This window comes from Diceros bicornis, chromosome 5 (assembly GCF_020826845.1).
Source record: "Diceros bicornis minor isolate mBicDic1 chromosome 5, mDicBic1.mat.cur, whole genome shotgun sequence".
NCBI lineage: Eukaryota > Metazoa > Chordata > Mammalia > Perissodactyla > Rhinocerotidae > Diceros > Diceros bicornis.
This window is the reverse complement of record NC_080744.1, coordinates 48,574,792-48,586,286: the sequence shown is the minus strand read 5'-3', so window position 1 is coordinate 48,586,286 and position 11,495 is coordinate 48,574,792. Positions and strand designations below refer to the sequence as shown.

The 11,495-nt window shown below is 39.1% G+C and overlaps 1 protein-coding gene across 3 annotated transcripts in view; it reads left to right on the top strand.

The window, feature by feature from the left end:
• Nucleotides 1-389: 389 nt before the first annotated feature.
• Nucleotides 390-11,495, top strand: part of ATOSA (atos homolog A) — a 96,844-nt gene continuing 85,738 nt past the window's right edge. For 2 of the 3 annotated variants that reach the window (XM_058541604.1, XM_058541603.1), the window contains exons 1-2: nt 392-634; nt 966-1,082. In XM_058541604.1, coding sequence (XP_058397587.1) covers nt 1,067-1,082 — 16 coding nt within the window. In that variant the 5' untranslated portion in view covers nt 392-634; nt 966-1,066. Of the gene's footprint in view, nt 635-965; nt 1,083-11,495 lie in introns of all 3 variants that reach the window. The other variant, XR_009220055.1, reaches the window with a different exon arrangement.

Sequence of the window (11,495 nt, the reverse complement as noted above, 5' to 3'; positions counted from 1 at the left end):
CGGCTCTCGCCGGCCCTGCGCCTCCCGGAGCCTCGCGTCTGAGGTGGGAGTGTGATGTGAGCCGCTGGGCGAGCGGCGGAGAGGAGTGCCAAGAGGAGGAGGGATTGGGACTGGAGCGGAGAGCGAGTTAGTCAGCAGAGGTCGGCCGAGGGAGCCATGAAAACAACTCTCCGGCGGGGAGAGGGGCCGGCGCGGCGCTCGGGGCGGCGGGGCTGAAGGAAATCCGGGGCCGCGGCGGGACGGAAGGGGCCCGCGGCGGGCGGGCTGCGCAGGGCAGGGGCGCGCCCGGCTGTGAACCCCGTCCCGGGGCCGACCCCAGGCAGGCCCGGCCACACGGCGCTGGGGCGGGCGCGGGCGACCCGGGACAGCCGGGCGGAGTTCGTGTGGGGCTGGGGGCTGGGCGCGAGGAGATGACTCGCGTTTCTTTCTGACTCTCTGTGTAAACTTGGCCGCGGTGGCCGCAGGCAGGCTAGCCCGAGTAATCACACAGGTGAGGCCCCGCGGGGCGGGCGGAGCTCTTGGCCGGGAGCTAGGGGTCTTGAAGAGTTTCCTGCGCCCGGGCACCAGGTCGGAGAATTTCTATACCAGCCACAGCGGAGGTGCCACTGTTCCCAGCGGCGTTTTTAACAAAGGGGTTAGTTAGCTTGTGTTGCTTGACTCTTTTTTTTTCTTTTTTTTTCTCCTTGCCTGTACCTTCAGGTTATAAATAGATCTTCCTTTTGGTTCAGAGACGCTGTGTCAAAGAAGGACACTTTGGCCTGGAGAGCACGGGGGCGGGGAAGAGGGGTGTTCGGTCCGGAGGAGGTGGGGGAGGCGGTGCAGAGAGAGTTTTGCTTTTTTGAGACCTGCGATGGTGCTGTCACCGCAGTTAGTGCCAGGAAGAGGCCTAACTGTTAACAGTAGTTTTCTTGCAAGGTCCCGGTGTTAGAGCAGGACCAGATTGATTTTGTTTTGATCTCTTTTAGCATTTTGAAAAAGGAGCAGCAGCCACAGAATCAGGGGCGAGCCTGTTGAAAGAACCCACGCGTGTATTTCACAGCAGCCTGGGCGGAAATTGGATGTGAAAATGAAGCCAGACCGAGGTAAATGATTTTTAAGTAGGATTTTTTTTTTCTGTGCCCCATTTTAGAAGCGTTAACCTAATTATGCAGCAGGATCAACTCTTTGTGTATTACGTATGATTACTTGTTTCTGTCACAGATTCCAGCTGGTAAGGTAGAGAAGGGGCATGGAAAAGAGAGTTAGGATCTAGATAGGAAGATAATTCTTCAAAAGAGTTTGTAAAGTAAGTAGTTTTAAGAGAGACTAGTGTAACTCAAAATGAAATTGTAAAGAACAGCATTTGTATCTGTTGCCACAATACTTGGTATCATTTAGTTACATTACTCATTTTTCAATCAAGTCAATCTAACTTCATTTTTAAAGAAGTTTACAAGATTTTGCAACTTGAGAATTTGAATTTGATAAATTGAGAAAATTTAAGATTACTTGAGTTGATAAATATTAGGCTATTATTATAGCCTAATATTTCAGTTAGCTGAAATATTTCAGCTTTCAGTTAGCTGATTTTTGTGCTTTAGGCAAACTCTAAATAAAAGTTTGCAAAGTGCTCTGGGGTCTTATTCAGTATATCGATATATGGACAGTTAGGGCCACTGAAATCCCCTAGTTATAGGTAAATGTGTCATTTCCTTTCTAAACCTGTGTTTTCAGGACTTATGAGAATAATGTATACACTGTACCTTTCAAGGACTTCAAAGGAATTGAAAACTCATTTATCAATCTTCTTTGATTAAGGGCAAGGACCAAATTTAGAAGATTTTAATATAGTAGTCGTTAGGATTGAAGGTTTTGCAGTCAGATGGGATCTTGATTCCAAGGAACATTGTAGAAGGAGGATTATTGTATTCGGTAGGGAGTTGGACTAGATGACATAGTTCCTTCCAAATCTGAGACTGTAAGACTGGAAATGTTAATTTATCCTCCTATGAATTAGATGCTCATTTTAAAAAAGATGTGGATTAAACTGGTTACTTTTTCCATATATTTTTTTCAAAGTGGATTAGAGAGAGAAATTTTCTTTTCTAGTTAAAATATGTCTTTGGTAATAGCGTCTTTTAAAATGCACTAGGAAGAAGTGGAGAAAGCCTTACTTAATTTAGTGGTTTTAGTTTTAAGTGTTTGTTTCTTAAAATGAGCAATGTATGCGTGAAGTATTAGCAAGTGTATTGCTACTAAGCAAGTTACTTGTGTAGAATGCCAAGTTTAGAATTTTAGATGACATCAGTGACTTTGGAAGAATGGCACCAAGGTCAGTAATTGCATCTCAGAATAAACAAGCAAATAAAATTGAAGTCACTATTTGTTTTGAGTTTTGTTTTTGTTGTTAAAAATTGCATTAAGATTGGGGCCGGCCCGGTGGCGGGAGCGGTTAAGTGCGTGCGCTCTGCTGCGGCAGCCTGGGGTTCGCAGGTACGGATCCCGGCGCGCAGGGAGGCACCGCTTGGCAAGCCATGCTGTGGCGGCGTCCCATATGAAGTAGAGGAAGATGGGCATGGATGTTAGCCCAAGGCCAGTCTTCCTCAGCAAAAAGAGGAGGATAGGCAGATGTTAGCTCAGGGCTGATCCTCCTCACAAAAAAAAAAAAAAAAAAAAGTTGCTTTAAGGTCATAAGCAGCTTAAAACACAGTATTTGCACGCAATGTCTATTTTAGCCAAAACTAATACTAAACACAATAAAATGTTAGTTGTATACTGATATAGATTACTAGAGGAAATAAATTTATTCATCAAGACTCCTAAAGAAATGACTTTTCTACCTTTAAAATTGCAGCTTGCTTTAGCATTATGATGCAAAAATGATGAGATTGCAAGTTTAGTATTGATTATATTTCATAATAATAATATGAATCTTTAGGCCCGTGGCTTTCTTTTGACCAGGACCCAGAGTAATATCTTTGATTTTGCAAAGTAGACTAGAAATACTGAAGTAAACTTTTTACAAAACATACTTACCCTTACTGTGTGCAACGTGGTCTTGTATTTTCTGTTCTATTTCTATTTTTAAGAATTGCTGTCACAACCCATTGAATTGATTTCTTGACCTGCAGTTGGAAAGGCAGTTATGGGCAACACTTAGCTAGACAACAGTAATACTTCATTTTTTTCTGCATTGGTGTCTAAAAAACTATTCTGAGTGAATTTTGTGGACAATTGAAACTTTACTCTTTAAATGCCAAAAATAATTTAAATTGTAATCATGATATGTGGACAGACCTCTAAAATAGTAATGCTTCCTTGCCCTTTAAAAAAATAAAAGAATAAATAAATGTAGTTTAACCTTTACTTGATGATAAAGGGGCATTGTTATCAATTTCAACTTTGTACTCTGTCGTAATCTACATATGCCCTAAAGAAGTATCTAAATTTATGAGATTTTTTTTTGCCTCTAGCTTGAACTACTTCAGCCTAATTTTTTTTTTTTTTTTTTTTTTAGTTCTGATTTTTAAATTCCCCTGCTGTCGTCTTTGTTGTTAATATGCTTGTTCTTGCCTCCTTTCAATTTTACTGCTTTTAGTCTCTGGGGTGGAGAATTAGATAACCATGCTTAACGCTGAGTTCACTATAAAATGAGAGTAAATAGGAGAACCTTTCAGATATTCATTCAGAATCGGAGTAGAGTATATGAATTCTAGTGTAGAGGCTCTGAGATATTTGCTCAGTGGAATACAGCTGTGCTTCAGAATTTCTTTTTTTTTTTTAATTATTTTTTTGTGAGGAGGACTAGTCCTGAGCTAATATCCGATGCCAATCCTCCCCTTTTTTTTCTTGAGGAAGAGTGGCCCTGAGCTAACATTCGTGCCCATCTTCCTCTACTTTTATATGGGACACCACCACAGCATGGCTTAGCAAGCGGTGCATTGGTGCGCGCCCGGGATCCGAACCCACGAACCCCCGCAGCGGAGCGCGTGCACTTAACTGCTTGCACCACCTGGCCGGCCCCCAGAGAGTTTCTATAGAAGCGTGGTAGGAGCCTCTGATTCTACATGATTGGGTGTGGTAGTTGGTTGGCTAGTCAGAAAAGTCAATTTAAGTGAGGAATCATAAAAGATAACAGCCTTAACTATTTCACCTGTCTTTGATGTAGTCTCAAGGCCCTTTTTGGGGGTGAAATGGGGTCTGTTTTTCAGAGTTAAATATGATCCTTTTCTTGTATAGACCACACCAATAATGTCCTACACCTGAGATTTCTAGTTTTGATTTCTTTAAAGTGGAATAAGACTTTGCAGAGCAATCTGAGGGTGGAATCTTTTATGTTTAAAAAAATTCTTTAAATTATTTTTTAATGTATCATATAATTTTATAGGTGTCTTGTGTACACATAGTCAGCAAGAATTTGTTTTGGGGGGAGAGAGAATACATGTTCATCAAAATTATGTCCCTCAAAGTATGTTTTTTCCAAAGCATTCTACATAGTTTTCACAGAAATAACTTTTTTTGTGCTCATTTCATTGGTTTATATAATGTTTAAAATTTTTATTTATTTATTTTTTCCCCCAAAGCTCCAGTAGATAGTTGTATGTCATAGCTGCACATTCTTCTAGTTGCTGTATGTGGGACGCGGCCTCAACATGGCCGGAGAAGCGGTGCGTCAGTTTGCGCCCGGGATCTGAAGCAGGGCCGCCAGCGGCAGAGTGCGTTCACCTAACCGCTAAGCCACGGGGCCAGCCCTGGTTTATATAATATTTAAATAAATTAGTTATTAAAGAATGGCATGAACAGGTTTGGGAACAAACAGACATTAGTTAAGCATACAACTCAGCTAGTAGAAATAGAAGTGTGCAGGCAACTAGAAAGTACTCTATTAGCTGCTAGTGTTGGTCAGTTTGCTTTTATGGAGGGTATGGAAAAAATTGGTCAGTCTTGCTAGTTGGTTAAGTGAAAGTCGATCAGGAGAGCTTCTACTGTACTTTCAGATAATTAAGATGTTACCATATAGTGCAGTGGCTACATTTTGCAATAGTCAATAGTATTTTACCATAGTCTGAGGTAAATTTTTCTTTTTTTTTTTTTTTAATTTTTAAGCAGTTCCATAACATTACTTGGGCAGTGCTGCCAAAGATGAGTCTGTGATGTTATCATTAGCACAGGCTTTGGAATCAGACCTGTATTGTATCCTTGTTCTATTACTTGTTAGCTATATAATCTTCATCAAATTTCTTAATCCCTGAGAGTCTCAGGTTTTTGTCTGTAAAATGGGGATAATTTCAACTTCTCATAGTTGTTAAAATGAAATATGACAGTGCTTGGCACATAGTAGATGTTAAATATGATAACTTACCATGCTAAATAAGACATTACACATGCTTATGTGTCAGTCAGTTACAAAGTATGTTCAGCAGAGGTAAGGAAATAATCAAATGTGCTGTAACCTAATACAATTTTGTTTTATGTTTGTAGTGTTCAACCTGCTAAGGCTCAAGCAGATTTAATAGGCTTTTAATATATAGTTATCTGAGAAAATATAAAAGCTACAAAAGGATGCTTGACATATATATGTAATTTCTTTGCGCTGTCATTTGTTATTACAATTATAGCTTAATTTGTATATATAGGAGGTGACATGGGTGGACTAAGCTTCCTAGGAATAGATTTCTAAATGATGTTAACTGCTGACTAGAGCTGGGCACGGGGGAGGTTAAATAATGTTACTCCACCTTGTACACAAAAATGTAAAGTATGGACCTGGTCCTAGATATGTATTGAATCGTGTCCAGTGTTTCAAGAGAAGTCTAAAGTGTGATTTTTGTGTGGAAGTAATTAAAACATGTTATAAATGTGTGGTATTTCTAATTTTGTTTATTTTTGAATGAGTGATTAATTTTTTTTTCCTATAAGAACATATTTCAAAATAATAGAATAGTGGCTTTTTTTTTTTTTAGGAAGATTGGCCCTGTGCTATCATCTGTTGCCCATCTTCCTCTTTTTTCTCCCCAAAGCCCCAGTACATAGTTGTGTATCATAGTTGTAGAGTTGTAGCTCCTCTTTGTGGGACGCTGCCTCAGCATGGCTTGATGAGTGGTGAGTAGGTCCTTGCCCAGGATCCGAAGTGACGAAGTGGAACTCTCAAACTTAACCGCCACACCACTGGGCCGGCCCCTCAGCTTATGTTTTGATTTCAAAAGACCTAAAAGTTTCAGAAGTCTTAAGTTTGTGGTATTGTATAACAATCTGAGTAGAATCAAAATCTTTTAAATTTAAAAGATAAATGTCAATTCGCTGTGCTTTATGCTTTGGTTAGAAGCAAGTTTTTCCTAGTAAATCATGAGTAAATTAGTAATTTAAACATACTGTGTTTCAATTCATATTTGAACACATATTGTAGGCCTTTTATGATTCTTAAGTAAAAACTATTAGTTCAAAACCTGTTTCATAAACAAAATACCAAACAATTTGATTTTTTTGAGGTTAAAACTGAGAGGAGTGCTCTCTTTGTTTTTTCCCACTGCTATAGATTGAATGTTTGTGTCCCCCCAAAATTCATATGTTGAAATCTTAACCCCCAAGGTGATGGTATCAGGAGGTAGGGGCCTTTGGGAGGTGATTAGGTCATAAGAGTGGAGCCTTCATGAATGGCATTAGTGCGCTTATAAAAGAGGCCCTAGAAAGCTCCTTCATCCCTTCCACCACCTGAGAGTATAGTGGAAAGATAGCCGTCTATGAGGAAGCCAGCTCTCACCAGATACCAGATCGGCGGGCTCCTTGATCTTGGACTTCCCAGCCTCCAGAACTGTGAGAAATAAATTTCTGTTTGTTTATAAGCCACCTGGTTTATGGTATTGTTATAGCAGCCCAAACGGACTAAGACAGTCCCCTTTTGATTATTACTAATTTAGGCTTTAGCCTTACTATTGCAGTGGCTTATGGACTTACCTATAGTATAATGCAACCCTGTTAACCTCAAACAATTCCTTCCTGAAATAGGAGGAAAGAAGTGGTAAGGACTAGAAAAAAAATAGCAAAGGAATTAGCTGCCTTACTTGCTAAGACTAGTTCATTGTTAGCCAACGCAAATCAAACAATAGAAATGATAGATGTTGGTGGAAAAGAAAAGAAATATTGACTAGATTAAATAGAGCAGGCTTTTGCTAAATTCCCAGGTGGAGGTGGCAGTGGTAGTATTAGTAATAATAGCCAACACTTATCCATACTATGTGCCAGGCACTGTTCCAAGTAGTTTGCATATATAACTCATTGAATCCTCACAGTTGCTCAGGGAAGTAGGTGCTATTGTCATCTCCATTTTATGGATAAATGAAACTGAGTCACAGAGAGAGGTTTAGTAACTTACCCAAGGTTATACAGCTAATAAGACGGCTAGCCTGGATTTGAAGTAAGATCGAGTACATGCTCTTAACTGGTAGCAGTAAGTTATATTAAAATATTATAAGATATTGGGACCAAATTTGTTTAAAAATAGGCATGAGGCAAACTCAAAACAGATTTGGTAAGTATTATGATCTTGGAAAGTTGCTTCTCTGTGCCTCCGCATCTTCATCTTTACAATGAGGGAAGTGATACTACCTTGCCTTCGAGTTATTTTGAGGATCACATATGTAATGTGCTTGGAACAGTGGCTGGCACATAGTAAACATTCAAACGTTAACTGCTATTGTTATTATTGGACATATTCTAAATTAAGAAGTCAATCATTTAGGGAAAGCTGGGGAGGACAAAAGAAAGGGGCTAATTCAGCTGTCCATGTTTTGTATATTCACTGTAATCTCAAGTCAAAAACTGGCTACTGTTGGTCTACCATCCATTTACAGTGATGGGTCTTGACACGTCAGTAGCTGTCAAATAATTGCTGGCTTGAAACAACTTCTGAGATTCAGATACTAAAGGGATTGACATAGAGATTCCCTGTCTGTGTTTTTGCCTGTCATCCAGTAAGAAGGAAATGATTCAGTGGATGGAACACTGTCACTTCTTTGAAGGATGAGAAAAAACATAATTGGAAGGCAGAACTGAGAGGCTAATGTGTATATAGGGAGAGTGACTTAAAAGTTGATTTCTTTTAAAAAACATTTGTTGTTAAATGAAGAACATTTATATTTATTTATTCTTTTGCCCTTCTCAACTTTGTATCTAATTATGGTAATGTTTTTTCCCCCATTTGAGGCTGAGGATTTTAAAAACTGAAGGAATATTAAACCTAGAATAACTTAATACTGACTTTTTTTGGTAATGAAAAAGCAGAATTCCGGGGGCCGGTCCGGTGGCACAGAGGTTAAGTGCGCGCGCTCCGCTTTGCCAGCCCAGGGTTTCGCAGGTTCGGATCCTGGGCGTGCACCAATGCACCGCTTGTCAAGCCATGCTGTGGCGGCATCCGATATAAAGTGAGGAAGGTGGGCACGGGTGTTAGCCCAGGGCCAATATTCCTCAGCAAAAAAGAGGAGGATTGGCAACGGATGTTAGCTCAGGGCTGATCTTCCTCACAAAAAAAAAAAGAAAGAAAGAAAAAGCAGAATTCTAATACCTGGAAACAGTACTTCTTTCTCAGAAGGTAAACGAAAGTCAATTTGTCAATAGTTACTTCTGTCTTTGCTCAAATGAGTGAAAAATCAGAATAGTTCCTTGATTAAGTCGAACTTTCTTATTAAACTGAAACAGGATAAGACTGGGTAAAAATGCCAGTAGCTAGTAAAAATATTAGATAATAATCCGTATGTAGTACCAAAGACATCTGGCAATAATCTGAGTTGTTTTCTCATATTTTGCTATCCATGTAAAAGATACTCATCCAATAAAATTATAATAAGGCCTTTTGCATCTCTTCCCCTTGTTCACCATGCCCAGCCCCATTGACTACCTTGTAGGTTTTTGATTACTGCTCAGGGCCTTATATGCCCTATTCTGCCTAAAAAGGCTTTCTCCCCAGTCATCACATGGGTAGCTCCTTGTCATCTTTCTGATCTTGGCTTAAATGTCACTTTTCAGAGAGGCTTTCTCTGACTACCCTATGTAAAGTGCTCAATTAATGTTAGCTGTTGTTAATATTTATTAAATTAGATGTCCTTTGTTGTTCTGTGTCTCAGCAGTCTGTTTCCTTCATAGCATTTACTACATTTTGTAATTTTTTGTGTGTGTTATCTGTCTCTACAACTAGATTTTAAATTCCGAGAAGCCAGGTACCTTGTCTGTTGTTCACAGCTGTGTTGCCATCACCTAGCAGACAACCTTATACATAGTAGGTGCATAGGAGGTGCTTAATATATATTTGTTGAAAGAATGAATGACTAGTATGTTTCAATGTTTGGGGAGCAAATAGGAGTAGAAGCAGATGGTTAGTGATCATTGCTTGTTTTACTGACACCAATTGAAGTTCTGCCAGTTTAGGGGTTTGTTTGAATTATTGACTATTAGGCTATTATCGCAACTTTATACCCAATTTTTAAAAAACAGATTTAAAATACACTTACCCGTAACTTACTTAAAAGAAAGTTATATTTTTTAATTGATTAAATCTCACTGAATTGAAATAAAATGCTGTAAAATAACTAAGGAGGAGGCAAAAGCTGTTTAGTATAGGTGGTCCCCAGTTTATATACATCTGATTAACAAAGGATCCACACAAACATTTGCTGAAAGCTCTCTGCCCTCCATCCACCAGGCTGAATTTATTCCTCTTGCTATTCTCTGAGAGAGTGAGAGACATTAAATTGGTTGGAGAACTTCAGATTTATGAGTACAGGAAGGTAGGGTAGATTAGTAGGAAAAGGACTCAAAGGATTTAGTGTTTAGATTTGGGACCCCTTCTGTCACTTAGAGGTTCTATGACTTGAGTTGAGTCCCAAACTTATTTTCTCATCTGTAAAATATACCAGGCTCAAATTGTTGCTTCTGAGCTTCGGGTGAGCCAGTGTATCAGAGAACTTGGTAAGCTGGGAAGTGCTATTTGTGTGTTGACTACTTCACCCTATGGGCAGGAATGTTTACATGGATGAGCAAAGGCCAGGTGCTCCCGAGCACAGCCAACTACACCTTAGTTGGGGCTGCTCTGTCTGATAATACCCATTCACATAGTGTCTGATTTTTATTATTTTTAAAGTTTCCTCTTGTCCTGACTGAAATTATACCAACTAGAAATTCATTTAGATTAATGTATATTTAATTATAAATTTTTGAGGAATATTGAAATGATGGCCATATGTTGGTATAAAATTAGCTTACAGGGGTCCTTCTAAGCAGCATGCTATAATGCAGGATGAATTAAGACTCTAAGGCTTACATAGAAATTCTGACTTCAGCATTTACCAGCAAATGACCTTGAACAAATTACATAGCTTGTCTAAACTTCAGTTCTTCTTGTTCTAACACCATCAACCTTAAGGACTGTGGGAAAAATGAACTGAGAACCTGTGGTTCAGCACCCAGCATGTGTATGCCTGGCACAGAGTAAGGATTGGTGTTTTACTGCCAAGGGTACACAACTTGGATCAGCCGCACTGAGGAAATGAGTGTTTCAGTGCTCTGTTGTGTAGGCTAGTTGTAACAGGCAGAAGAGATCAACAGACCCTTATTGTGTCACTCTGAACCTTGTATTCTGCAGTATACAGCTAGAACTCAAAACTGGCCTTGAACTACACATCTGTAATGCACATGCAATGGGAGAAGGAAAATAGGTAATTGGAGTACATTAGCTATTTCTGGGTGATAATACACCATAAGGAGCATTTAGGAACAGCACTAGGGCAAGGAGATTGGGGCGGGGATGGACACTAGAAGGAGGTTGATGGAAAGTATCAGAGTGGTCAGATGGTGCCCAAAATTTCTTCTTTCTTTATTTCAGAATATTAGCTAGGATTGATTCAGTGCTTGGAACGTAGCTCTTCTGCTTCTGTGACCGAGAGTTTAGACTTAGTCCATGATGCTGCAAGTAATGGCCACTATAGGTTAAGAAACCTTTAGTAGGCTAGCCTGGGAATCCAGTCATAACTCACATTATTCATAAATAATAATACTTATTCCAAGTATGACCATTATTTGGACTTAAAAACTTAGCCTTTTTTGGGAGCACAGCCATTTATAGTTAGGGATTAACATTTTAAATTAATATAAGTTTCCATTTTTTATTTTCCTACTTACCAAACATATATTCTTGAATGGAAGTAAAATTTGGTATCAATATCTGAAATCAGGCCATTTACAAAACTTTACCCTGACATCTAGAAAATTCTTTTACATTTTTAACTAAATCAGCAATTTTCTTTTGTGAAGAGCTATCATGGTTTGTCACATTATCTGGTAGGTCATTTCTACTTAAATTTATAGTAGTAAGAGAATGTGTAACTTTAGCACTTAGTATTGGCAAATTGCTTTTTGTTTTTGAGATTTTGGTCTTAAAAATAACTTTAGATTAAAGCTCTATCATATTTGATATGCTTGATGAAAGGAAGCTGATAAACAAAAAATTCTCATTTGTTCATTTAAAA